Here is a 27,336-nt window from a genome sequence, read left to right as displayed (position 1 = left end):
AAGTGAATAAAGAAGTGAGTGAATAAAGAAGTCAGTGAGTATAGAAGTGAGTGAATGAAGAAGTGAGTGGATAAAGAAGTGAGTGAATAAAGAAGTGAGTGAATAAAGAAGTCAGTGAGTAAAGAAGTGAGTGAATAAAGAAGTGAGTGAATAAAGAAGTGAGTGAGTATAGAAGTGAGTGAATATAGAAGTGATTGAATAAAGAAGTGAGTGAATAAAGAAGTGAGTGGATGAAGAAATGTGAGTGAATAAAGAAGTGAGTGGATGAAGAAATGTGAGTGAATAAAGAAGTGAGTGAATGAAGAAGTGAGTGAGTATAGAAGTGATTGAATAAAGAAGTGAGTGAATAAAGAAGTGTGTGGATAAAGAAATGAGTGGATAAAGAAGTGAGTGAATAAAGAAATGAGTGGATAAAGAAGTGAGTGAATAAAGAAGTCAGTGAGTAAAGAAGTGAGTGAATGAAGAAGTGATTGAATAAAGAAGTGAGTGAATAAAGAAGTGAATAAAGAAGTGAATAAAGAAGTGAGTGAATGAAGAAGTGAGTGAATATAGAAGTGATTGAATAAAGAAGTGAGTGGATGAAGAAGTGAGTGAGTATAGAAGTGATTGAATAAAGAAGTGAGTGAATAAAGAAGTGCGTGAATAAAGAAATGAGTGAATGAAGTTTGTGTGTTTATTGTGTGTTGTTTAAAGCCGTACGCAGCAATATTCTAGCTTTTTGACTGCGGTCTGTTAATAATCAAGTCTGGACCAGACACTCCAGTGATTGACATCATGAAATGTGAGTAAATAAAGAATTGAGTGAATGAAGAAATGTGAGTGAATAAAGAAGTGAGTGAATAAAGAAGGGAGTGAATGAAGAAATGTGAGTGAATGAAGAAATGTGAGTGAATGAAGAAATGTGAGTGAAAAAAGAAGGGAGTGAATGAAGAAATGAGTGAATAAATAAGGAAGTGAATGAAGAAATGTGAGAGAATGAAGAAATGTGAGTGAATAAAGAAGTGAGTGAATAAAGAAATGTGAGTTAATGAAGAAATGTGAGTGAAGAAAGAAATGTGAGTGAATGAAGAAATGTGAGTGAATAAAGAAGGGAGTGAATGAAGAAATGTGAGTGAATGGAGAAATGTGAGTGAATAAAGAAGGGAGTGAATGAAGAAATGTGAGTGAATGAAGAAATGTGAGTGAATAAAGAAGGGAGTGAATGAAGAAATGTGAGTGAATGAAGAAATGTGAGTGAAAAAAGAAGGGAGTGAATGAAGAAATGTGAGTGAATAAAGAAGGGAGTGAATGAAGAAATGTGAGTGAATGAAGAAATGTTAGTGAAAAAAGAAGGGAGTGAATGAAGAAATGTGAGTGAATAAAGGGAGTGAATGAAGAAATGTGAGTGAATGAAGAAATGTGAGTGAATAAAGAAGGGAGTGAATAAAGAAATGTGAGTGAAAAAAGAAGGGATCAAATGAAGAAATGTGAGTGAATAAAGAAGGGAGTGAATGAAGAAATGTGAGTGAATGAAGAAATGTTAGTGAAAAAAGAAGGGAGTGAATGAAGAAATGTGAGTGAATAAAGGGAGTGAATGAAGAAATGAGGGAATGAAGAAATGTGAGTGAATAAAGAAGGGAGTGAATGAAGAAATGTGAGTGAATGAAGAAATGTGAGTGAATAAAGAAGGGATTGAATGAAGAAATGTGAGTGAATAAAGAAGGGAGTGAATGAAGAAATGTGAGTGAATGAAGAAATGTGAGTGAAAAAAGAAGGGAGTGAATGAAGAAATGTGAGTGAATAAAGAAGGGAGTGAATGAAGAAATGTGAGTGAATGAAGAAATGTGAGTGAATAAAGGGAGTGAATGAAGAAATGTGAGTGAAAAAAGGGATCGAATGAAGAAATGTGAGTGAATAAAGAAGGGAATGAATGAAGAAATGTGAGTGAAAAAAGAAGGGAGTGAATGAAGAAATGTGAGTGAATAAAGAAGGGAGTGAATGAAGAAATGTGAGTGAATGAAGAAATGTGAGTGAATAAAGAAGGGAGTAAATGAAGAAATGTGAGTGAATGAAGAAATGTGAGTGAATAAAGAAGGGAGTGAATGAAGAAATGTGAGTGAATGAAGAAATGTGAGTGAAAAAAGAAGGGAGTGAATGAAGAAATGTGAGTGAATAAAGGGAGTGAATGAAGAAATGTGAGTGAATGAAGAAATGTGAGTGAAAAAAGAAGGGAGTGAATGAAGAAATGTGAGTGAATAAAGGGAGTGAATGAATAAATGTGAGTGAATGAAGAAATGTGAGTGAATAAAGAAGGGAGTGAATAAAGAAATGTGAGTGAAAAAAGAAGGGATCAAATGAAGAAATGTGAGTGAATAAAGAAGGGAGTGAATGAAGAAATGTGAGTGAATGAAGAAATGTTAGTGAAAAAAGAAGGGAGTGAATGAAGAAATGTGAGTGAATAAAGGGAGTGAATGAAGAAATGTGAGGGAATGAAGAAATGTGAGTGAATAAAGAAGGGAGTGAATGAAGAAATGTGAGTGAATGAAGAAATGTGAGTGAATAAAGAAGGGATTGAATGAAGAAATGTGAGTGAATAAAGAAGGGAGTGAATGAAGAAATGTGAGTGAATGAAGAAATGTGAGTGAAAAAAGAAGGGAGTGAATGAAGAAATGTGAGTGAATAAAGAAGGGAGTGAATGAAGAAATGTGAGTGAATGAAGAAATGTGAGTGAATAAAGGGAGTGAATGAAGAAATGTGAGTGAAAAAAGGGATCGAATGAAGAAATGTGAGTGAATAAAGAAGGGAATGAATGAAGAAATGTGAGTGAAAAAAGAAGGGAGTGAATGAAGAAATGTGAGTGAATAAAGAAGGGAGTGAATGAAGAAATGTGAGTGAATGAAGAAATGTGAGTAAATAAAGAAGGGAGTGAATGAAGAAATGTGAGTGAATGAAGAAATGTGAGTGAATAAAGAAGGGAGTGAATGAAGAAATGTGAGTGAATAAAGAAGGGAGTGAATGAAGAAATGTGAGTGAAAAAAGAAGGGAGTGAATGAAGAAATGTGAGTGAATATAAAGAAGTTGGTCAATGAAGATATGAGTGAGTAAAGGAGTGAGTATAGAAGTGATTGAATAAAGAAGTGATTGAATAAAGAAGTGATTGAATAAAGAAGTGTGAGTGAATAAAGAAGTGAGTGAACAAAAAAATGAGTGAATGAAGTTTGTGTGTTGATTGTTTAACGCCGTACTCAGCAATATTCCGGCTATATGACGGTGGTCTGTTAATAATGGAGTCTGGACCAGACTATCCAGCGATTGACATCATATGAGCATCAATCCACGCAATTGGTATCGATGACATGCTCTCAACCAAGTCAGTGAGCCTGACCACCCGATCCCGTTATTGGCCTCTTACGACAAGCATAGTCGCCTTTTACGGCAAGTCTTAGTCAGTCAAATAAGTGATTGATGGCACGAATAATGTTTCACATAATTAATTGGGGAACACACAATCAGACAAGTCACACATATTTTAACCCCCCTGGTCATCATTTTGAATGCCTCTCACTGAGTCACTCATGACAAGAATATGGGATACCGCTATAACATTACCAGCAAGTTTGCCGAGTCATATGAATTTTTTCAACTACTCAAAAAAATTGATGCTATTCTATTGGTATTCTGGCAATGAGTTTTGCTACTTTTGATAAATGTAAAAAGTTCTGAAATTGTATAATTTTGTTATTTTCGAGGGATTTTACTGTCTGATCAACATTTTAAAGAGTGACTGTTCATCTTACAATGCATTGTATTGCAATTTACACCTCGTCCTTGGCAATGTCAGTTCACACAATCAAATTAAAATGACCCCATCATCCTGCATGAACGGTATATGAATATGAATCTCCGTCTTAGTCAACAATTTGCAATTAAAACAATGCTTACGTCGTATCAATCCACAGTTTGTATCGCTAGAAAAAATCGGGGACCAAAGACGGACAACGTGGAAAGACCGGAAGTTTACACTTCACAAGCACGCAAATAAGCCTTCACTTCATTGGCCAATCTCCTTAAAAAGTAGCTAATGAAACCCGACTTTACAAACTACAACTCGCAACAGTAAATCGGGGATTCCCCAGGTGATGGATTATTAATAGAAATCCCACCGCTCCAACCAAACAACCGAGCCGGAGTCATCGCCTTTCGAATGAGCCGCTTACAGTATCGCTTGCTCTGACATAGACTCCTCCAAATTCAGGAAAACCTATCTCTCTGGCATGCTTCCAGGTTCTTGTCGGGGAACAAAATTATGGGTAATTTTGTTGTGCCGCCTGCTGGACTCGCCGACAAGGCGCTGTGGCCTGTCTAAGCAACTGAAACCCAAAGCGAAAATTGTAAGTTACTAATTTCAGCCTGTCAAAGCGTGTGTAACTGAAATCCATAAGAATATGTCAAGCGAATAACGGTCCGCAAATATATGCCATTCACACAAATGCGCATAACCTTAAGCAAGAAACAGATATAAACACTGCATTCTGCTGGCCTCGAAGACGGAGTGCTTATCCGCTGGAATAGCTCATTCATACATAAAACTCCGGACAGGGTCAGGATAGGGTGCGTGGAGTCTGTATCGATTCCCGTATCAGGCATCTATTTATTAAGTTTGAGTGCTTCTCCGACGATCAAATACACTGTGGGACGGCCCAGGCTCTAGTCAGTGGACTGGTATATCTGTTATTGAAGTTCACAGGCTTCAGCGACTAACATTACGCCTGTTTACATAGCCCCTGTACCGAAATTGAGTGGAACTGGTTTAGCTCGGTTCCTGGCTTTAGAAATTCTTGGAACTTTGGTTCGCCCATTCACGGAGATGAAAGGCCGAGCTCCATACATTCAGGATCCCGGAAGTTTTCACAAAAGACATGCGAATGATTAGAAAGGATTTCTTTCCTGTGGATGCTACACAAAAAATATCACTCCAAACTGTCGCTTTCAGCAAGAATACATTGAAGGAACCGAGATGGGTTGAGGATTAAAATGCTGTAATTTCTCCAAGGGAAATATAGCTATATTGTATCGTTGCGAATTCGGTTTTTAATCTGTTGGTTAAGCTACGCAATCAATACACCAGTGCGGTACAACGCCCGTGTGTAGGATATCAAGCCTGTGGGTACTGGGTATCGCTAATGACGGTTTTGTTAGCGGGATTACAAACCAGAGTCGTGCAGGGAAGATTTAATTCCGTGACACTTGTGGATTGCGCTCCAGAAAGTCAACCCGTTGATTGATAACAACGCAATACGTCTAACGCACACACGAGAGAAGCCTGGCGTTAAGAAGTATGTCCTTATGCTTGTGCAAATTCCAGAGGAAGCTGTTAACGATCATCTGCTAAACATTATGGTAAGTACCGATAGCTACACGGCTTAAGTTACATATTATAGATTCCATGTACTCTTATCCTGAGTGCACATATTTTGTTCACGACGCAGTTTCTTGTTTACTGAATACGACCTGGAGTTTTTATTTTCTATCATATCCTTTTTCCCCAAAATCTTTATCAAATTATTTTGGGACTGACACTTTGTTGACATGTTTCCCTGAAGCCAGCCAAAAATAGTTTTTTTTACAATTACTCATGCACAGAGACTTGAATACTGTTTACAAACTTAATAATATGTCAATAACATCCTAATAAAAATAACTCAATTTCAGTGTTTGTAAACAAAATGAAGAGATACAAGGAAAGTAATCTTCCTGGCAAAAGAAAGTATACACTTGAAAATTGGATTTTACTGAAACATTACAAAGATTATGTAACGTGGCTTCAAAGAGTCGCCGAAACACTGCAAACTTGAGATCCAAAACACCACTATGATACCCTTATGAAATACATCACCATCGTATAACCATTTCTTTTTAGTTTTATATTTAGCCTTCATCAATTGCAAGCATGGGCGTATACTTTCTCTTGCCCGGCAGCTTTGGTTCATTCACGTAAACAGATAACGACGAGGCTGGGTTATATCCAACATTCCACACTCCCTGCTCGTGGTGCGTAATTGTATTTCTGTTTATTTGAAAAAAGTCGAGCTCTCTAGGTAATTGCGTAGCAAGCTACTAAAACCTGTTTTGCATGCTATTTTCAAAACACCGTGATATCTCGAGGCACAGTCGCGCTTAACCCTACGAATATGAAACGTGCTAATTTGCAAGTTCCGTTGGTTGGGATCGTTTGTTAATAGGCATAGCAGGTAAAGACAAAACAAATAGTGTTATACAGTAATAAAATAACAGCGTTCTGATCCGGAATGTCACGACTGTTTTCCATGCAAACTGCATGACAAAAGAAAATATACACTTTTATTGACGGTGGCTAAACATGACACGGTTAATCGATGTTGATGCATTTGATAAGAGTATCATTGTTGTGTTTTCGACCGTGAGTTTGCAGTGTTTTGGCGACAGTTTTCAGCCCTATAACGTTTTGATAACGTTTGAAATGTTTTGGTCAAATCAAATTTTCAAGTGTATGCTTTTTTCGCCGGGCAGTTTATGTATGGTTGACCGTAAACACAATAATTTGTCGATTTTAGATCAATTACATTTGCCAAATATCATAGACACATAAAAAGGCCATATATGCAGCTTTGCTAAAGTAATTTATATTTTATATGCTTTCATGATGTATTTATTTCATGAATCGTAATTGGCTTTTTATCCAATTACCTTTGAGGACGTTACAGCAATTTACCAAATAATTAAATGCACTTATCATTCAATAATTGAACAAAGTGATTAAAATATTTTATTTGCAGAAAATGATGCCTGTCCCATGAAACTAATATTCATTGAACTACGAGATCTGCTCTTTTTGTCATTTATAAGTACAGAGTGAGTGAAGCATTGCAGTAATATAACGGGATATAACTGGATGAGGGAGCAAAGCCCCAGGCGATGCAGGTCTTAAATGTTTACCACTTTGGTGAAACCCACGAGGACGGGTATGACGCTGTCCCAGAAAATTTGATTCAAGTCTGTGAATAAAATTTCCATAATCTCAACGTGTACAAAGTTGAAAAATCAAATGTGTTGACAGAAATAAACTTGGTTCATTTCTGAGATTGCAGAATGTAAGTAAATAAAAATCACAAAACCCTTTCCATATTCATACGAATCCATTTTATTGTTCAGACTATATCATAAGCGTGTGTGCATGAATCACTATCAAATAGTAATGATACAAGATGTTCGCGAAAAGCTGACTGTATCCGGCCCTACCGGTGGCACCTGTCTCAAACACATGCAAATGAAAGTGACACACTTTGTTATACTGAATTTGTGAATCAAGTAATTATTGATTACCCTAATTACAGAGACACGATGTCTCTGTTGTACACTGGGCACTAATTTCTACGCCAAGATGTAGACTGGACAAGGCTCCTAACAACGGATCAATACAAGCAGACACAGCTCCCCGGAACATGAAAGCCACAATGTGATTACTAGCCAGCAATTTAAGTTTAACTGCCGGGCAACAGAACGTATACCCTTGAAAATTGGATTTTACATTACAAACGTTATCAAAACGAAGGCTGAAACAGTTGCCTTAACACTGCAAACTTAAGGTCCGAAACACAACTTTGATACCCGTATCAAATACATCACCATCGAATAACCATTTCTTGTTTGTTCAATTTGAGCCACCATCCAAAATGGGTGTATACTTTCTTTTGCCCGTCAGTATATATTCAGTTCGATTGGTTGGTTGGTTGGTTGGTTGTTTAACGCCTTACTCAGCAATATTCCATCTATATGACGGCGGTCTGTAAATAATCGAGTCTGGACCAGACAATCCAGTGATTAATATCATGAGCAACGATCCACGCAATTGGGATCGATGACATGCATCAACCAAGTCAGCGAGCCTGACCATCCGATCCCGTATTCATTTGCGGTTGTGCAAGATCATCACTGCATGTACACCTCCCCACTCCTACCCTACCCCCGCCACACGCACCATCACTACCTCGCTACTTGATCCGCGTACGCAATGTTATCTGTTACTTGGCAAAATGACCCTTGAAGATCCGGGGTAGAAGAGGTCTTCAGCAACTCATGCTTGTCGTAAAAGGCGACTAAGTTTGTCGAGAAAGGCAACTAACGGGATAGGGTGGTCAGGCTCGCTGACTTGTTTGAAACATGTCATCGTATCCCCATTGCGTGGATCGATGCTCATGATATCAATCACTGAGTTGTCTGGCCCAGACTCGATTATTTACAGACCGCCGTCATATAGCTGGAATATTAATGAGTGCGGCGTTAAACAACAAACAAATCAAATTTGACAGATTATGCCAAATATATTGATAACTAGTATGATGGTAAGAACTATATACTCATCATGATGTCTTCAGTGTGCAAGAAACCAGACATGTACGCTTGGGTACAACAAGGCCACATTTCAAAGTTGAGTTAGATTTAAAAGAGATCATCTTCCCGATGAAAGGGCGTTAACTGACTCTGAAAGTCCAGTTTGTGGTAACTGGACTTTTATAGTCGGTTAACTCGCTTGCCTCGGGACGATACGAACATCTGTGCAGCTGTGGTCATTAATATTAATGGCTATAATCTGTGATTTCTCCATCATGTTTGTAAAGAACAGAAACACCTGCTTGACAGAAATTACCTTGGAAAATAAGATTTGAATAAATCCTTTTTTAAACATCTTTTAGATGCCATGTTATGTTGGTAAAGAGGTTACAAATCAACGCTATTATCTTCATGACAATAAATTAAAGTCAATATGGTCAATGCAAATACATGCGACAAAACCGTTTCCATAATTGTAATAAAGTTTCTGCTAAAAGCAGAGTCCAAAATACGATTCTGACTATATAGTTTTATGTCTTATTTATTCGTACATGTGTAGGCCAACGTCCCAGGGTACATCATGGTCCACAGCATATGATATAGACTAACATTTAGTCTCTGAAATCTTATATTACACAATATCCTTCTTGACACTAAAAATATATAAAAAATCCCTATGTGGAATAGATCTAGCTAGGGCTGGCTAGACTTGCTTTTGTATGCGTTTCTAGATTATTATTTTTTCATAAAATAAATATATTCCACGGTCATGGTGCAGGACTACATATAATACAGATTCACGATAATTAAAGGCGTAATACATTAGTAGTACACGCATGTCCCTGGGAATCAGATAAGATACCCCCAGCGTGACGTACAATGTAGGTCAGCGTGAGTTCACTGGTTCCCGCTAGTGACACGGTCACAACGTTATCAAAATAAACATTAAATCATTGATCCCTTCAAACGAGACTGGCATGTCGGCCTGGCAGCACTACCTCCATCTGTTAATCCAATGGGTGTCGGCTTCGCAGCATCACCCGGATCTGTAATCTTACGGGTGTCGACCTCGCAGCATCAACTGCATCTGTTAATCCTACAGGTGTCGACCTCGCAGCATCATCTGCGTCTGTTAATCCTACAGGTGTCGACCTCGCAGCATCACCTGCATCTGTTAATCCTACAGGTGTCGACCTCGCAGCATCACCTGCATCTGTTAATCCTACAGGTGTCGACCTCGCAGTTCTACCTGATTCTGTTAATCCTACAGGTGTCGACCTCGCAGCATCACTTTCATCTATTAATCCTACAGGTGTCGACCTCGCAGTTCCACCCGAATCTAATTTTCCTACAGGTGTCGATCTCGCACAACTACCTGCATCTGTTAATCCTGCAAGTGTCGACCTGTAGCATCATCTGCATCTGTTAATCCTACAGGTGCCAGCATCGCAGCATCACTTGCATCTCTTTATCCTTATAGGCGTCAGCATCGCAGCACGCTCCCGGACTAAATCTAGGACAATTCAACTAATGGGAACTGTCCTTTAAAACAACGGACCTGAAAGGACACGGTGTGTTTCCCCAGCCTCTGCTTGGCCACGTAGAACATGTTTGTCCTTCCGATCGCCGACTGACTCTAACCACCAGCTTTCGTGTGAAGATCACTTACCGCCCCGGATATCCCAGCCAAGGCATAACTCGAAGGTTGACCACTGTTGCGGATAGGTGAATGTTATTACCACTAAACATTTTGCTATCGTCATGCCATCATATTTTGTATTTGATATTGCCATTGAATATTGTGCTTCCACTCTATTGTATACTGGTATTGTAATTGTCACAATACAAAATAATGATTTGTATTGATTTGTAAACCTAGTAAATTTTGTAATACAATTGTTGATTATATACCATTTGTTGGTTGTTTCCTGGCTTCATTCTAAATTCTTTTACGTACAGATTTCCGGGCTAATATTGTGTTTCAATTTGGGAATCGACTCGTAACACTACAGTAATTGAGTAGTCATGACAGATGAACTATAGTAAGATGAAAGAATCGGATGATCCTTGACTTCTTTTAAGTAGTATACTTTATGATCAGCAATCGAAAACCCGATTGACGCACCAGTTGATTCTCTTCGAAGTTCGCTGCAAATATTAGCTTGGTTTGAACAAATTTCATTTACATTTGTAATATGAAATGGATCTGGTACACATTATGATTAAAATAAGACCTTCATCTTGAAAATCTGTTGTTCAATGTGTGCCATGTGGAACCTGGGGCAATGACAATGATGTATGGCAATTTTGAACAATCGATTACCGTCTGTTTATTATTTACAAGATATATAAAATATACATCGAAAATCACTTTTGCGTTTCATTGTTTGCAGAGTATATGTGGAATCCATAGACAAAGACATTTTTAAAGTTTTTTTAATGACCCTTTCTCTCATCGTTAATTTATTTTATAACAGGCTTTTTTCAGTTCATGACATAATAGATATTTTGAATGACACACAAACTGCCACTTTTTTGTTATTTCATTAAATAATATACCCTAAAAAACAAAATTGCAATCTTATCATCATTTTTACATCTATCCGAAATCAGACTCGAATAACCTTTTCCAAACCATTCATATTTTAGTGCGAACAAACGCTCGTGTTGATGCAAATCCAACAGTAGTCCCATGTAATTACGGTTGGTTCTGTTCGAATAATCGATAGAACGAGAACAGCCGTTAGAGTGACATACGTCGAAAGTGTTACGTCAATACCACCAGAACCAAAATCTCTGTGAGTTATATGCGGCACAGTTGGATGCCAATTATATATGTAAATATCAGATTCTTGCTTCGTAAATCTCTGTCGTATAACCTTTCTATAGTAGATCACGTCGGTAACTCCACAGCAATAAAGACTGAGTTAGACGTTAGGGCTTCACCAGTGTAATTAAAGCAGATATAATTTTAATGAGATTAGGAATGTGAGAGCTTCCGATGGCTAGGGCAGAAAATTGGAAGCACAAGAGAGATGTACAAGAAAAGAAACTGTCATCAGCTTTTGATAGATATCAAGGTGAGGTGAGGTGAAAAGGGCTTAAGGTCGCGTTTAAGTTTTTTGCAATTGAGGTCACGTGATTCAAATGTGAAAACACGGTGTACGTGACTCCGCGAAAACCAAATGATGCCTTTTACGCAAACTAATACTTCTAAAAAGGACGAGAGATCTCCACTTTATTCTCTGACGGACAGCAACAATGAAAATCTCCATCATGGCGACAATGACCTTGACCTTGACCTGCCGGCGGGGACTAAAGTTTCGTTAAAAAACATGTATGAAGACATCATGCCCACCAGAAAAGAGCAAAAACACGAAATAAGGACTTGGAAACTTAAAAGCTTTAGTTCTTTTCATGGGATGTTGCTGATTTGAAGTCTGAATCGAAACAGCATTACGAAGTCATAGCAAAGGTCATGGTGACCCAGACCGGTGTGCTGCAACGTGTTAGCCTTTTTGAAGAGAACCTACGCGACGCAGAACGATACTCACGGCAATATTACCTACTAATTAAACGTATTGTGGAGAAATAGAAATAGCGACCGATTTTTGTCAAGTTAAACTCCCAAGTTTAAACAAGGATTCAAGGCAAGCGAATATACGTAACGCCGGATTTGATCCAAGAAGACAGGGGGCTAAAAATATAATATTAATAAATTGTTCTCACAAGGACAAAAGGAAAATAATCCTTAACAAGGGGGAACCGTATATCAACGGTACCATCATCTATCGTGGTCCCGAAGCTGAAGGTTACCACTAGGACCAAAAACGACGGAAAATGTACTGACATGAACGTTATATATAACTGAGTTTAAATAGCTCAATGATACAGTGTTTCTATTGTACAAAATGTACATAAGAGAGTGTTATAAGTATATGTTAGTTAGATAAAACCAATGTGATTCTATCAGCTACAAGGTATCTTTCACGTGATGATTTAGTAGGCAACACTAGATATTTCTTTTACGAGCGGTTCACTCATTTTGTTTTCTCAAGTATCAATGTGACATTAACAGTGTCGAGTTTCATATCTTTCAGTTGAATTCTATAGTTTTTTATAGTTCCTTATATTCTTTGATGTCTAAGCTGAAACGGTTAACCTTAAAGGTATTAGGAGCAGCGAAAAAAGGAAGACAAATGCTTATGTTTCTTAAAGAACAACGTTATCCTACTCCAAGGTACGTACAGTATCCTTGAGGACGAACTTTTTTTGGAGATCCAAGTGGGAAAATGACATTTTATTTTTAAATGGCAAAAGTGACCGCTGTAGAGTCGCCATATTAATCAACAAATCTTCAATACAAAACAGACAAGGAAACAGATACTGACGTTTAATCTACCTCAAATGCCAAGTAAAAACAAGTTTATCAGATTATGAGTGAGTGAGTGAGTGAGTATGGTTTTACGCCGCTTTTAGCAATATTCCAGCAATATCACGACGGGGAATCAGATTACGAATACAGTCTTCAAAAAAAGAAAGGCACAGGTAGTATGTAGTTGATTGAACCTGACTACACAAATTATCCGGTATATAAATTGGATATATGTTATTGGAAAATGTTGGTGGCCTGATATTCGACAAACGGTGCATCAAAACGCAGCCGTTGTCGATTTGCAATGTCTTAAACGGCATTGTTTTCACACTTGTTAAAAAAATGTCATGGAGGAAAACAGTAAAGCAAAATGCACGTGCAAGTTATGCCATTCGTAACTCATGGTAGTGGCTATAAAAGGCATTCATAAGCTAATAATTTGTCATTCAATTGTCAACATTTTTCAAGTTCGAAAATGCCGAGACTCAGCGCCGCCGATCGCAACATCGCCACAGGACGTATCCAAAGAGGGGAATCGCAGTCTTCTGTTGCACGCCACTTCAACGTTCACCACAGCACCAATTGCCGCCTTTGTGACCGATACACACAGTTCAATTCTACTGCAGACCGTCCATACCGGCCGACCAAGAGTTACCACCCCTGCAGACGATCGCTACATTCGACTGTTCCACTTACGTCATTGCAATGCCACAGCTACGGTGACTGCAGGACTCATCCCTGGTTTAAGGAGGATATCGGACCAGACTGTCAGGAACCATCTTCGCGAGGCTGGAATCCGTCCCAGAAGACCAGTTATCGTCCCTGTTTTGCAACAGATCCATCGACAGCGACGCTTTCGTTGCTGCTATACCTTACAGCCTTGGAATTTCAGAAACTGGAGACGAGTGTGGTTTAGCGATGAATCACGATTTCTTCTTCACCGGCGAGATTGAAGACCGGCGAGATGTTTATCGTCGTCGAAATGAGCGTTTTGCCCCACATTATGTACGTGAATTCGACAATTTCGGTGTCGGTAGTGTCGTGGTGTTGGGGGCCACATAATACATCACGAGATCTGACTTGGTTGGGGTTTGACAGCAAATCGCTACATTAATCAAATTCTTCAACCTCACCTTCTTCCAATCATTGACCGCCAGAGGGAGCTGTTTCAACAGTACAACGCTCTACCGCACACAGCTCGTGTGACGGTAGACTTCCTTCATAATGCCAACTTCAACGACTTGCCCTGGCCGTCGAGATCGCCATATCTCAACCCAATGGATCACCTCTGGGATGAACTCGATCGGCGTGTACGTCAACGTCAGAACACACCGCAGACACTCCCACAAGTGGCCAACGCGTTACAAGCAGAATGGCGCAGAATTCCGCAGGACAGAATTCCAACACTTATCCAGTCCGTGACGAGAAGATGCAGAGCCGTGATTGCTGCCCCGGGCGGTCACACGAGAGTTTAGCGCAACCTTGTGACCTTATGTAACATGACAATGAAGAGTTTTCAATGCCTTTGTACAACGACAACATGTGATATTAAATTAAATATATCGACTTTATTAGGTACAATAAAACACTAAAAATCTTCCTGTGCGTTTCTTTTTTTCTAATCTGTATGTACGCCCCAAACCAGTTTGCAAAAAGAGGGAACTTTTTTCTTAAAGTTAAGAATTTAATTGAAGCCAAAACCACACTCGAAAACTTTAACACTATTCTGTTACCACTTAAAGAGAGGTTAGGCAAGTCGACTCGCAGCAGTGTGGTTTTACATTATATACAATTTGGTTTAACAGGTATATGGAGGTATTACAATCCGGAGAAAAGATCCTACTCATGAAAACAGAACAATCAGACCCATTCTCAAATAGGATTTTGGCTAGTTCCACCAGATGTGGTGAAAGATACAGAAGACTGCAGTATTACTGCAGACCCGCGAAGATCCGGGGTAGAACAGGTCTTCAGCAACCCATGCTTGCCGTAAGAGGCGACTAAACGGAATCGGGTGGTCAGGCTCGGTGACTTGGTTGATGCTAGTCATCGTATCCCAATTGCGTGGATCGATGCCCATGATATCAATCACTGGATTTTCTGGTCCACACTCGATTATTTACAGACCGCCTTCATATAGCTGGAATAGCTGAGTGCGGCGTTAAACAACAAACAAATGAATAATATTACTGTAAGCATCCGCTGAAATCGAATTACAAAGAACGGCGAAATGTATGGAAATGTAATAATAGCTTACTGAAAGACGAAAGTTTATTGCCACAGTTAAGACTTAATGAGAAAGTGCTGAAGCAGAGACCTGTATAAAGATTCGACAGAATGGGACTGGATCACATTTAACATCATCAAAACATTCTAAGGAGAAATCAAAAAGTGACAATCGACGAACAAAAGAACTATCAAACATGAAAACTTTTTAAAAATTCCACAATTCTATACCGACACCTTGGATATATTGAACAGTGTCAATATGAAAGAGGGAAATGATCTTTGTATACGTAATTATATCGTATGGAATAATAATAAGATTACTGTTAATAAGAAGACAAAGAATGGCAAAATGCTAATATTAGTGACAATTATTTGACGATGCCGGTCACTTCCATACCAAGAAATACCTGTTTCACAGATACAATATTTTCATCAGTAATCATAGATAAAGGATTCATAGAAACGCTGTACTTGGGACAGTTGGACAGACTATATATTTTAAAGATCTATCGTATCCAGATAATGCAACCCCGGATCTTCACGGGTCTCTGCCCAAGTAATGTCCACTAAACCTGCACATAATCCGACCCGTCAGGCCAACCATGTTGCCCTGCAGAAATTTGAAAAAACAACAAGAAAAAACCCTTCTTTCACTTATGTAGCGACGTCCATGCACATGTGTGTGTGGCTGCTTCTACTAGTCCGGACTCATGCCGAAATTTGTATCGAGAATGATGTCCTATTAGAATAGGATAATTTTATTATATTTGTGGCCAGGTATTAAACATTATAATTACTCGTCAAAGAATCTATCTATCAATTAGACATCGAGATTACTTCACGAGTTGCCGTGTGGTTAAAATACAAGTCGCCTGGACAGACTTTACGGATAGTATGATGTCATAGTATTTGCTGTGATGTCACCTGCTTACCACTTGCTTGTCCTTGTTTGCACATCGGGCTACGATCGGATAATTGTATGATATCAACACACACCTTATGTAATAGTTTCTTTATTACCTATTATTTCTTAATCCTTTTGTGATCCCCTTAAGACAACATGCCTTGATCACGACCTCCGTCTTAGTAAACCACACATTTACGTCAATAACCTTCAGCTATGATGTCGTTTCTCGCGTGACGTCATTCCGATGTTACGTCACAAATAATTCGATTGACGTCAACGGTGCCGTCCGGGTGAAGTAAACAATACACTTGTGGGAGTGAAGTGTTATTTGCACACCAGTGCACAAACGATTTTTATGAACTCGGTAATTTCCTACCCTATGGGTATCACGCACAGGTATTATGTGTTGCTTTTAATGATAAATTCATTATATTTGTGTCAGTAGCGGGGCGTACGGGATTTGGCGAGCTAAACGTACGTGTACAGTACACCCGTCGACCTCCGGTCGTTTGGTGAACATGTACACATTAAACCGGGCTTTAATTGGTCTTCAGCAACCCGTGTTTGGCGTAAGAGGCAACTAACTGGACTGGATCGGGCGGTCAGGCTCGCTGACTTGGTTGATCAATGTCATGGTATCCCGATTGCGTGGATCAAGGATCATGGGGGGGGGGGGGGGGGTAAACGGCTGGCTGGACCAAAAGTAGTATGTTGTAGGCAGTAAAAATTATCTAGAAAAAGGATATGTTCATTTTTAAAATGCTGGGTCTGCCCTGTAATATTGCTGAGTGTGGCATTTAACAACAAACCAACCAACTAACCAATTGCCTAAAATGATCCTCATGATGTCAATCACTGGATGGTCTGGTTCAGACCTGATTATTTACAGACCTCCGTCATATAGCTACTTGTTTGCTGAGTGCGGTGTTAACGACCAAATAAACAATTTGACTGACACAGACAATAGCCACGTTTGACGTTCATGCAAGCTGAAACGTAGACGAAAGCAGCGATTCTGTGTTTTGTTTATGTCAGCGTTGCTTACAGTAATCCATCTTCAGGCTGACCTGTCGACAGACATTGATGTCATCTCTTCAATATCAGTTAACTTTACGTCAAAGATTGCAACAATTAATGATGACCACCTACAATAAATACGCCACGAAAGATTCAAATGCATTATCATATAACCATAACACTCCACACATCGACCGTCAATCCAAACAAACATGAAAAACTGACGTTATTAGTGATGGGCGTGGACATACTGTACGCGATAAGCACCCACGCAACTCAGTTGAGAAATGACTGTTACGCACGCTTTACGTGGAGGATTTATTCTTTGTCAGAGGTATCATGGTTCCAGATATATCAGAACAGTCTGTTGCCAGAGGCTAGAAATAGTCACATTATGCTTATCAAGTAATTTTATAAGATTTTGGTTCTGATGGGCTTGGGTTTAATGAAAATGCCATGCTACCCTGACTCGACTCAAGAGAGTGGGTTGGAGATACTGCAATCAAGGCTTCAGTAAAGATTAGCTCAGAGATAATAGAAAGCTAATAGTTGCGTCATGGTGGAGTCTATCTGGCGACGTGATGTGATGGGCCCAATTTAGCTATTTCATGATGATTAGCGAGTGAGTTGGGTTTAACACCGCTTTGAACAGAATTTCTGATATATCACGGCGGGTCGGCTTATTGTGGGAGGAAATCGCCAAGCGATGTTAACTGATGGGCAAAAGAAAGTACACCCATGTTTGGTGATGGCTAGATTGAAACAAACAATTAAGGTTATTCGATGGTGATGTATTTCATTCGAGTATCATAGTTGTGTTCTGAACCTTAAGTTTGCAGTGTTTCGGCGACTGTTTTTAGACTAGTAACGTTTTGATAACGTTTGTAAGTCTTTTGGTCCAATCCTGTGTATATTTTCTTTTCCTCGTCAGGTTAGGTGTTTGGGTTAGTATTGCATGTTAATACGTTAATATTCATCATTATCTCATGTTAAACCTTGTCACGTATTGATTTCTAACTGAGGTGTGCCTTCATTAACCGAGATCATAATTTATTAAATGCCATTATTTGCCATCGGCACCAAAACGCAAGGAATGTCGCAGGTCGCACCCAGGAGTTACTGTTCAAAACGTTACACGAAACCAATCAATCATCTCGTGAATGAAAAAAGACATATTCTCGTCGTGAGCCTTTTGTTTGAAACATCAGGCATTAAGAAGCAGAGTATAAGACAAAGTACAATGGTGGCAAGAAAACATCATTAACGTGTGTAGACGCACAAACTCCATTGGCGACATCACCAGCAACACCAACAATCATAAGCCCACACTACGGAAACTCCGTTGTCTGAAGCCATATGTTATTATGACCACTTGGCGTTCGTGTTTCCGGTTGGAAGAGGCATATTAATGTGGTTGCACCTGACATCTGTATGTAGGGCTTGCGATAAATACAACACTCAGAACATGAGAACTAGTTGTTTTCTCTTTTTACAAATATTCTAAAGAACGTCATACGACTCTTGCTCAAAAAGTGTTAGATCAGGGTTACAACATTCAAGGTTTCAGTAAAGCTTTCAAAAGGTTTTATGGTTGATATTTCCAAATATTACGCATCATTGACAATACGGTTGTCCAATGCAATCCCTATTATGACTTGTACCATGTGTTTCCGGTTGTTTTGTCGGGTGAATAATTGACTTGTCTTTGCATGTGTTTGTGACGGGTGCCACCGGTGTGGAAGGATATGCTCACCTTCATTTCGCGAACATCTGGTATCATCACTTTTTGACAGTGATTCATAAACACATGTTCATGGTTAATTCGGAATCGTACAGTCGACCCTGCTTTTGTCCCAGATTTCTTATGATTATGAAAATTGTTTTGTCGTTATTATTCACAGTTATGTGTTTTCAGTTATGGGTATGTCATAGGGCACGGCTAAACAAGTATGTGATCTGATTATAGGATAGTGACCTCGGAAACGTTGGACTTTTTGCTGCGGACGAATACTTTCTTGATACAGATCAATAAAAAAATTATCGTTCGGCATTGCGAATTAAATAATGTATTATTTCTTATAAGAACAATTCCGCTTTAGTTGATTTGTCTGAGCATTCGGTTCGGGTATCATGGAGGCAACTGACGTTATCCCTGCATCATACCGCCATGGCATTCCAGAGTGATGCTGTATGTCTCACAGCTGTTTGCATACATGTAGAAAGGGTTCACAGTTTCAAAGGTAATTTCCGGGTGTAAGGTACCCAATGACATCCGCACATTTGAACAAACATGTTTAGTTCCTTATTCCCGTCGAAACCGTCGACGTATACTCATTATCTAAAGCGTCATTTTGACGTTATCACGACGTCGTGTTACTCCATAACAAACATATTGCTGATAAAGATCAAATCTCTTCTGTTAAGCTGCCATCACATTCAGGAATCAATAACATATACAGTATAACATATCGGAACCTTGTTACACACAGACCGATATCACCGGTTTCAAATGTACATGACTGTTATCATTACGTGCACAGTATTCAATCATTCATAGATGTGTAAATACAATTTTTACACAAAATATGGTTTTCAGGGGGACGTCGATATCAGTAGTAGAACGTTCTGGGTATTTATGGGTTGAAGGGATTAAAAATTAGCATTAAAGTGCACATTTTTAGAGCGTTCTGAAAATTCTGACTTTTTTGTGCTGTGCATTTTAAGCATACTTGGATAATAGGAAGAGAGATATTTACATCTTTCATGTTTAAATTCTGAACAAATGAAAAGGTAGTGGAATCCCCAAAGATCTGAGGACATCCCATTACGGGTCACGTCAGAACGACCTTTCATCCAACCAATCAGAGCGTCGCTTACCAGATCATGAAAGTGACAGTCGGAATGTGTTTACTAATCATGCAACCACGAAATATTTAACACGGGTTATTCCGAACGACAGTTACGGGTTTTATCATTATATCCATACAATCTAGGCCATCTATAAGTCATTCCACAATGTCCTTCAGTTTTTAATCGAGAACACGTCAAAGTATGTTTCGAAGCGTAGTTGCCAGTTTGAAACTAGTGTCGTAAAGCTTGAGAAAGCTGCCTTCTGACTGGCTAATGTTGATTTCTTGTTAGTCATTTCATTGGTCGGTCAAAATTCGCGAAAGGTCGTTCTGACGTGACCCGTAATGGGATGTCCTCAGATCTTTGTTTAGGGGTAGCGAAAACTAAGATCTGATTTTAATGAGATTGTGTTCATGTCGGCATATCATTCATGATATGTGGTCTTTTAACCACGTTTTTCAAAGACCAAGTTGACGAAGAATTGGGAGGTTTCGTGTAGTGCGTACTAAACCTATGATATGTATTTAGTATCTTGTAATAAAAACATTAATGACAAAGCTATTACCAAAACACAGAGTTCATGCTGGTTACTGTACGACTATCAAAGGTTTGGCGCTTGGAGAGCACAACTGGTATATTGTTGTGTTTTACTTTAGGCAACTGAATAAACAATAAAGTATGTATTGAAACCTGGTGTAATGTACATTTTACTGCTATGGCTATCACAGCCAGCTGTGACGATATCATCAACGCAGAGAAAAAACAAACTGAATAAAGAATAACACTCACTAAGCGAATATATCAAGTTATTAATGCGCCAAAGTCTCATTGATTTTTCTTTAAAATTCTAACCAAGCTTTCGCGTACGCATTTGTAACATTATCTTTTTTGCTTAAGACATAACTGCAATCTAATAAGTGTCTTGTTCTGTTGCAGTGACGACTGTCGTTCAGTGAATGGGTGTGCTTCAACAACGACTCAAACCCTTATATTCCACTGAGAAGTCTGGCGAGGACGTTGTTCGAGGATTTCAATGTCGATTGTGTGAATATTTATCACTGATCTGAAGACCCCAAGTTTGTATCGATCAAGACAATGTTTACCATTTAGACTTGGTGTTACGGAATGGTTATAATATAACGCGGATTATCGATGGAGCCTGAATTGATATTTTTGAAAACTTGATGATTATATCAATTGAAAATGTGATAGAAGAGTCCGAGTTTGTGCACAGATATCAATACTGACACAGCCAGGAAGTACATTGTAAATAAACGACGTTGGAAAATATCATATCGCAATGGCAAAAACACAGCTATCATCTGCTCCAGAGAAAGAGAAGGCCGGACAACGGGACAGCGATGTGGCCACTCCTTGTCGAGAAAGGTCAAGGACGCCTTCTGGGAGAGACAGAGTTGTCGCCCCTGTAGACCATATGTTGATCCCACCAGCAGGTTGGAACGAAAACCAGAAAAATCGACGACGGAGCACCATTCATTCGTATACCCTTCAGCATTACCAAGCTCTTCCCAAAGATGCCCAAACGCTGAAAAAGGTAAAGGAAATGACATCAGGAAAAGCTATGAAGAACATTCTTGCCCTCAGTGTTGCATTTATGTTTATTTTCACAGCATTTGTTTCCCTCCAGAGCCTCCAAAGCACTTTGCATCCAGGTGGAGTGGGAGTAGTCTCCCTTAGTTGTGTTTACGGGACGACCGTTCTTTCCTGTCTCGTTGCCCCTTGGCTCATCAACAGAATGTCTACAAAGTGGACAATGGTCGTGGCTTTTGCGATGTTCACTGGCTATTTCTCAGCAAACTTTTATCCTATGCATGAAGTTCTTATCCCACTCGGAATCGGTCTCGGGCTTCTGGCGGGCCCTTTGTGGAGTGCACAAGCGACATACATCACGACATTAGCCTTGACGCATGCGCAGCACGAGAATATCGTGGAACCGGACGGATTCATCAACAAATACATGGGAATTTTCCTCGGCTTTTACCGAAGCAGTCTCATCTGGGGGAACATGATTTCGGCTTTTGTCCTTTCAAGCAACTCTACCCTTGAATATCAAAAATACAGCTTTAACAGCACGCATACAAGGGAAGTTTGTGGGGCTCGTGACTGTCATATTTACGACTCGGCCGATGGCACGTATAACAATGACTACAGACCGCTGCAGGGTTCGATTCCTGATTCCACGCGTTATATGCTGCTGAGTATTTACCTTGGGTGTGGCATCATGGGAATTGTAATACTGGTGGCACTTGTGGATAAAAGCAACGTCGGAAAGCAGGATGCGGATCCAGAATTCTCACTGTCATCCAAAGAACTGTTTTTGTCGACATTGAAGATGTTCAAGGATTCGAAGTGTGTGCTGCTCATTCCCCTTGTGATGTTCGTTGGCCTGGAACAGGGGTTCATGTTCGGAGACTTCACTAAGGTGAGTTCATTAATGAATACATTTTGGTCCAGTTAAGCTATTGTCTTGTTTTTTAGTGAGCATCTACAGTAAACTACGGTTACAACGAACTCAAAGGGACCACTGAACTTAGTTCGTTATAACCGTAATTCGTTATAAGCATATATACAGTATAACTACAGCAAATAGTCGGGACTAAAACGTTAGTTCGTTATATCCGTTAGTTAGTTATAAGCGTGTTCGTTATAACCGTAGTTTACTGTATTTGATTTGTTAGGGAGGGGATTGTTTAAGAACAATCCATTTCTTTCCTATCTGAATCCAACAAACTATGTATTTACGGAGCATCATCAAACAATCTATTCATTTTCACTATAATTACAAAAATGACGTTTTGGTATTTTCCAAAAAACTAAGTATTCATTTTTTCACCATTGCAAACAAACTATTCATTTTGGAGTAATTTCTGAACAAACACTTCATTTAAAACATCTTCCAACCCGACCTATAGTAATCAAATATATGCTCCATTATCACAGTTTGCAATGCTGACAAGGGAGGAAGGAGTTTATTCTATACTACTCAACGTTTGATAGCGATAATCAGATATGTTTGTTTGTTTGTTTGTTGTGTTTGTTGTATAACGCCGCACTCGGCAACATTCCAGCTACATGAAGGCGATTATGCTTGTCGTAAAAGGCGACTAACGGGATCGGGTGGTCAAGCTCGCTGACTTGGTTGATGCATGTCATCGATCCCAATTGCGTGGATCGATGTTCATGATGTGAATCACTGGATTGTCTGATCCAGACTCAAATATTTACCGACCGCCGTCATATAGCTGGAATATTGCTGAGTGCGGCGTTAAACAACAAACAAACAAAAACGAAGTGAACTGAAACACATGAAAAAAAGTGTACAAGTCACAGATGTCCAAGAAAGGGGGATACAACCCCCTTGCAATCCTTCTGGATCCGTCAACGAGTTATCAATATGAATTCCCCGCCACAGCATAAATATGTTACAGGGAACTAACGGAAACGGACCAGTCGCCCGAACTCTCACTTGTCACCTTATCCACGTGGCTGCGTATTCTGCGTAATAATCTCACGCTCTATCCAATGCGAGAACCTATGCTGGTTGTACGAGGCGACTAAATGGATCGGTGGTCAGGCTCTTTGATCGTTGCTCATAATATCAATCACTGTTTACAGGTTGTCGCCATCATAATTAGTGCGGCGTTTAACAACAAACAAACATTAATAACGCAAATCAAAATCACTGTATATTTGAATAAGTTTTGTGGTCATTTCATTAATATATGAGGGGCGGTTTGGTAGCCTAGTGGTTAAACCGTTCGCTCGTCACGCTGAAGACCCGGGTTCGATTCCCGACATGGGTACAATGTGTGAAGCCCATTTCTGGTGTCCCCCGCCGTGATGTTGCTGGAATATTGCTAAAAGCGGCGTAAAACCATACTCACTCATTCACTCATTAATATATGACGTCGAAGTACGGAGACCAGTGATTGTGTTGGCCGTTTATCAAGAGAAGCCATTACGACATTGGTTTGTTCCTAAACGTGAACACATGTTTCATTGCCTTCATTGCATGGACTGCTAATTTACTGTCGTCTACGAACAGTGCCAGGTCTGTTCTGGAAATAGTCTGCTGTTTGTTCTGACGTAGACCAGAAAACGTGTTTCATGCCAGGCACACAACCAACCACACCCAAAACTGTTATGTATCAATCACGACTACGACGTTACAGCACCGTGGCAAGTCTAATATAATTATGGCGTGATCGTGGCAGTGGACGTTGTTCGTAATGTCGTTTCTAGTTTCATCAAGTATACATGTTGTAGTTCATATGTATTAATTCATTGGACATGAAAACCTAATGCTTTTGGTTAAAGCATGTACACGTGCATTGTACTCAACCCTCTCCTGGCACATGTGAAAACCGCCTCCGTGGTCCAGTAGAAGAGCGTGTGTCGGAGGGCGGAAGGTCGGTGCTTCGTTGCCCTGACCGCTTCAAACCAAGAGTGAGTGAGTTGGGTTTAACGCCGCTTTTAACAGTATTCCAGTTACATCACTGCGTGTCAGCTTAATGTGGGAGGAAAACCCGAAGTGATTCAGGTCTCAGACGTTTACCACTTCGGTGAAACCCACGAGCACGGGTATGGTGCTGACAAACCTAGAAACATAATTGGGGCGAACCGGGATTCGGAAACACATTCATAGGTTTCTGGCGTGCCCAAAGGACGCAACTCTGCACAGCGAATCGCGGCGCCTTAGACGACTGGGCCACCCGTGGCCCCTCAAACCAAGAGACGCTAGATGATACCCTGCCTGGCGCTCGGCTTTAAGGGGATGCAACTAGGACGGTCGGCTCAGAGCCAGAATAATGTGTCTGAGAGTGGTATCCGTTGTTAAAATGCAGCATGGTCTCCCGGTGGGCTAGCTCTATAACATTGGACTAGTACAAGCAGCCACAAACACCCACGTGCGTGCACGTGGTCATATGAGTTAAGTAATATTGAACGCGACCTTAAACGCCATTTCACCTCATCTCACTCCGTATTTTAAGTCATACGACCTAGACACAGTTCCGCATTAACAATACATGTTTAATTAGTGCTAATATGGACATCGAAATGACTAATTCCGCACCGCTATAAAAATAATTTTAAAATCTGGCAGCACCATCCCAATACCTCATGGAGATGCGGGTTGGTATAGGTCCCCGGCAACCAATGCTGGTTGTAAAAGGCGATCAAATGGATAGGGTGGTCAGACTCGTTGACTTGGATGATTGCGTGTCATCGTACCCCGACGGTTTAAATCGTTGCTCACAATATCGCTCACTGGATTGTCTTGTGCACTCAGTATTCAAAGCCGCCGTCATATAGCAGAATATTGCCGAGTGCGGCGTTCAACAACAATCACAAAACTAAACGTCTACACCCTGGGCATCACTTCGTCACTTTTTTCAAACAAGCAAGTTGTATCTGAAATGCTGTTGAACAAACAAACAAACAAACAAACAATGATGATGACTTCAGATATGACTACAACAGAGTGAGTGAGTGAGTGAGTTTGGTTTTACGCCGCTTTTATCAATATTCCAGCAATATCACGGCGGGGGACACCAGAAATGGGCTTCACACATTGTACCCATGTCGGGATTCGAACCAGGGTCTTCGGCGTGACGAGCGAACGCTTTAACCACTAGGCTACCCGACCGCCCCGACTACAACAGACATAATTAAAACAGTGTATACCGCATTAAGAGTCTATACATCAAAATTGCGCCCGACGTCATAAATCAGTGATGCCAAAGACTGCGGAAACATCGAAGCGTTTTCTGGAAGGAATTGCTTAGATACGTTAGGAACTGTTCAATATAATATCGTTGCTATTTTCTATTCTAGCCTGAGGTTAAACAGTGGGGACCTAAAACGTAATTCTTACAGAAACCTATTAGTACCTGTCGCGGTCTCGGAGGAACAAATTGCTCTGTCCAGACCTGATGGATGGGCACAGAACGGATTAATCAAACCACGTCAGCGTATTCATTCAAGGGCAGGATAATGGTTTGCGATAAGAGAAAAATTCCCACCCTCGAGGGTAAGGAATATTGTCATGTTTGATGATGTTCCAGTTTGAATGGTTTGGGGAAAGGGAATATATTATCACCTCCGCATGTACTCAATTTTTGCGAAATGTGTCCTAATGAAAATGTTGTATACGCTATATAAAGTATTCAACTGAGTCCAGTGTCGGTCCGTGCGGTGAAGCTGAAATTTTGGGAATCAAAAGGTACATTTGTCTTTATTGAAAAGGGCAAGCTGTTTGATATTTGTCGATTTTCATTTCGCGTAACCCCACAGGACATGTGGGTTGAATCTAACAGCATGTAATGCTAAGATTGGGTATTCTGATTTATCGCCAGAATATTCAGAGTAGGTCACACTTGTTATATGCGTCCGCTACATTTCTACGCCGCTGACCCGCGTGTGTTGCGTTTATTTCTAAACATTCTATTTCAAACGATGCATAAATTTTACGCGAGAGCCGATTTTGGTAACCTTGAATTCATCCAAGCAGGCGGTCAATGCCAAAGTTTCGCAGGAATTGACACTTAACAGAAGAAATTAGCGCCCGAAAACCTTTATCAGATTTCCCTGGAGAGTTTCAGTTCCAGGTTCCTGGAAGTCTCGGAGAACCGTAATTACTGTGTCAGCCCGTGCTCTCGGTTTGGAAAATTGGCCAAGATGCTTTTCACTTGCGCACGTAACTGGTATTGGTTGAGGAATTCAATTTCAGAGGTTACGAATCGATGGTCGAGTTTTAATGGCCGCTGGTCAGGCCTTTGGCTCCAAAGTAATGATCAGGGATACAGGGAACGTGTAGCTTTAGTAAAGTGGTTGAAGTATCATTTCAAATGAGGATGGATGGAGCATACGGCCTTGGGGTGTTCATGTTTGCTTCTCAGTGTTTTCAATTAAAGTCGATATTTGTGTTGGGAAACTACTCACATCTTTACTCACGAATTAAACTTACATATAGGAACGTGTAATATAATAATTGCAAGAAGAACTTAACAACGGTATAAGACAGCAATGTATATTAACTATATTTTAGACTTTACACACGTGAGATCAGTTATGAGGAGCGTCAAAAAACTCCACCCTGCCGGACTCCTGGTTACAATAGGTCTCCAGCAAAATGTGCTGGTCGTAAGAGGCGTAGAACCTTAAGTCAGGCTCAGTGCCTTTGCAGATTGCATGTTATCGGACCCGAAAGACGTGGGTATTTGCAAATAATATCAATCACTGGATTGTGTGGTTCAAACTCGATTTTTTTTACAGGCTGCCGTCATAAAGCTGGGAGCCAGCGATAAACAACAAAGGATTGCTCTGAGCACAAGCCACAAAACCATTAATTTTCCATAATCAATATAAATTAAACGTCACAAAACGTCAACGCCAGAGATTATCGCAATTATCTGCCGAGAACAGATTCAATTGGCGCAAAAGACAAAACAGCCGTGAAAATAATATGAATTGATCACTGAAAATCAGTGAAAGAGCAGGACTAGCGAAAAGGTTACGCATGTCCTCCACTACCGTAGCATGACTATGTAAGTGTCTGTTGCCTGACGCCACACAGCTTAATCAATGG

The 27,336-nt window shown here is 40.0% G+C and overlaps 2 protein-coding genes across 3 annotated transcripts in view; one reads left to right on the top strand and one right to left on the bottom strand.

Annotated features, from left to right (window-relative positions):
- The window catches only part of LOC124114057 (serine dehydratase-like), a 35,991-nt gene extending 31,661 nt beyond the window's left edge, over window positions 1–4,330 (bottom strand). The window contains exon 1 of one of the 2 annotated variants that reach the window (XM_046474596.2): window positions 4,197–4,330. The gene's annotated coding sequence lies outside the window, so the exon portion shown is untranslated. Of the gene's footprint in view, window positions 1–3,921; window positions 4,090–4,196 lie in introns of those variants that run through there. The other variant, XM_046474595.2, reaches the window with a different exon arrangement.
- A 52-nt stretch (window positions 4,331–4,382) lies between these two features.
- Window positions 4,383–27,336, top strand: part of LOC124114056 (protein unc-93 homolog A-like) — a 98,161-nt gene continuing 75,207 nt past the window's right edge. Inside the window, exons 1-2 of the mRNA XM_046474594.2 lie at window positions 4,383–5,379; window positions 20,664–22,170. Coding sequence (XP_046330550.1) covers window positions 21,028–22,170 — 1,143 coding nt within the window. The 5' untranslated portion in view covers window positions 4,383–5,379; window positions 20,664–21,027. The remainder of the gene's footprint in view (window positions 5,380–20,663; window positions 22,171–27,336) is intronic.

This window comes from Haliotis rufescens, unplaced genomic scaffold (assembly GCF_023055435.1).
Source record: "Haliotis rufescens isolate VD_foot unplaced genomic scaffold, xgHalRufe1.0.p SCAF_15, whole genome shotgun sequence".
Classification (NCBI taxonomy): domain Eukaryota; kingdom Metazoa; phylum Mollusca; class Gastropoda; order Lepetellida; family Haliotidae; genus Haliotis; species Haliotis rufescens.
Note: the sequence above shows the minus strand (reverse complement) of the source record. Positions and strands in the feature narration are given on the sequence as shown.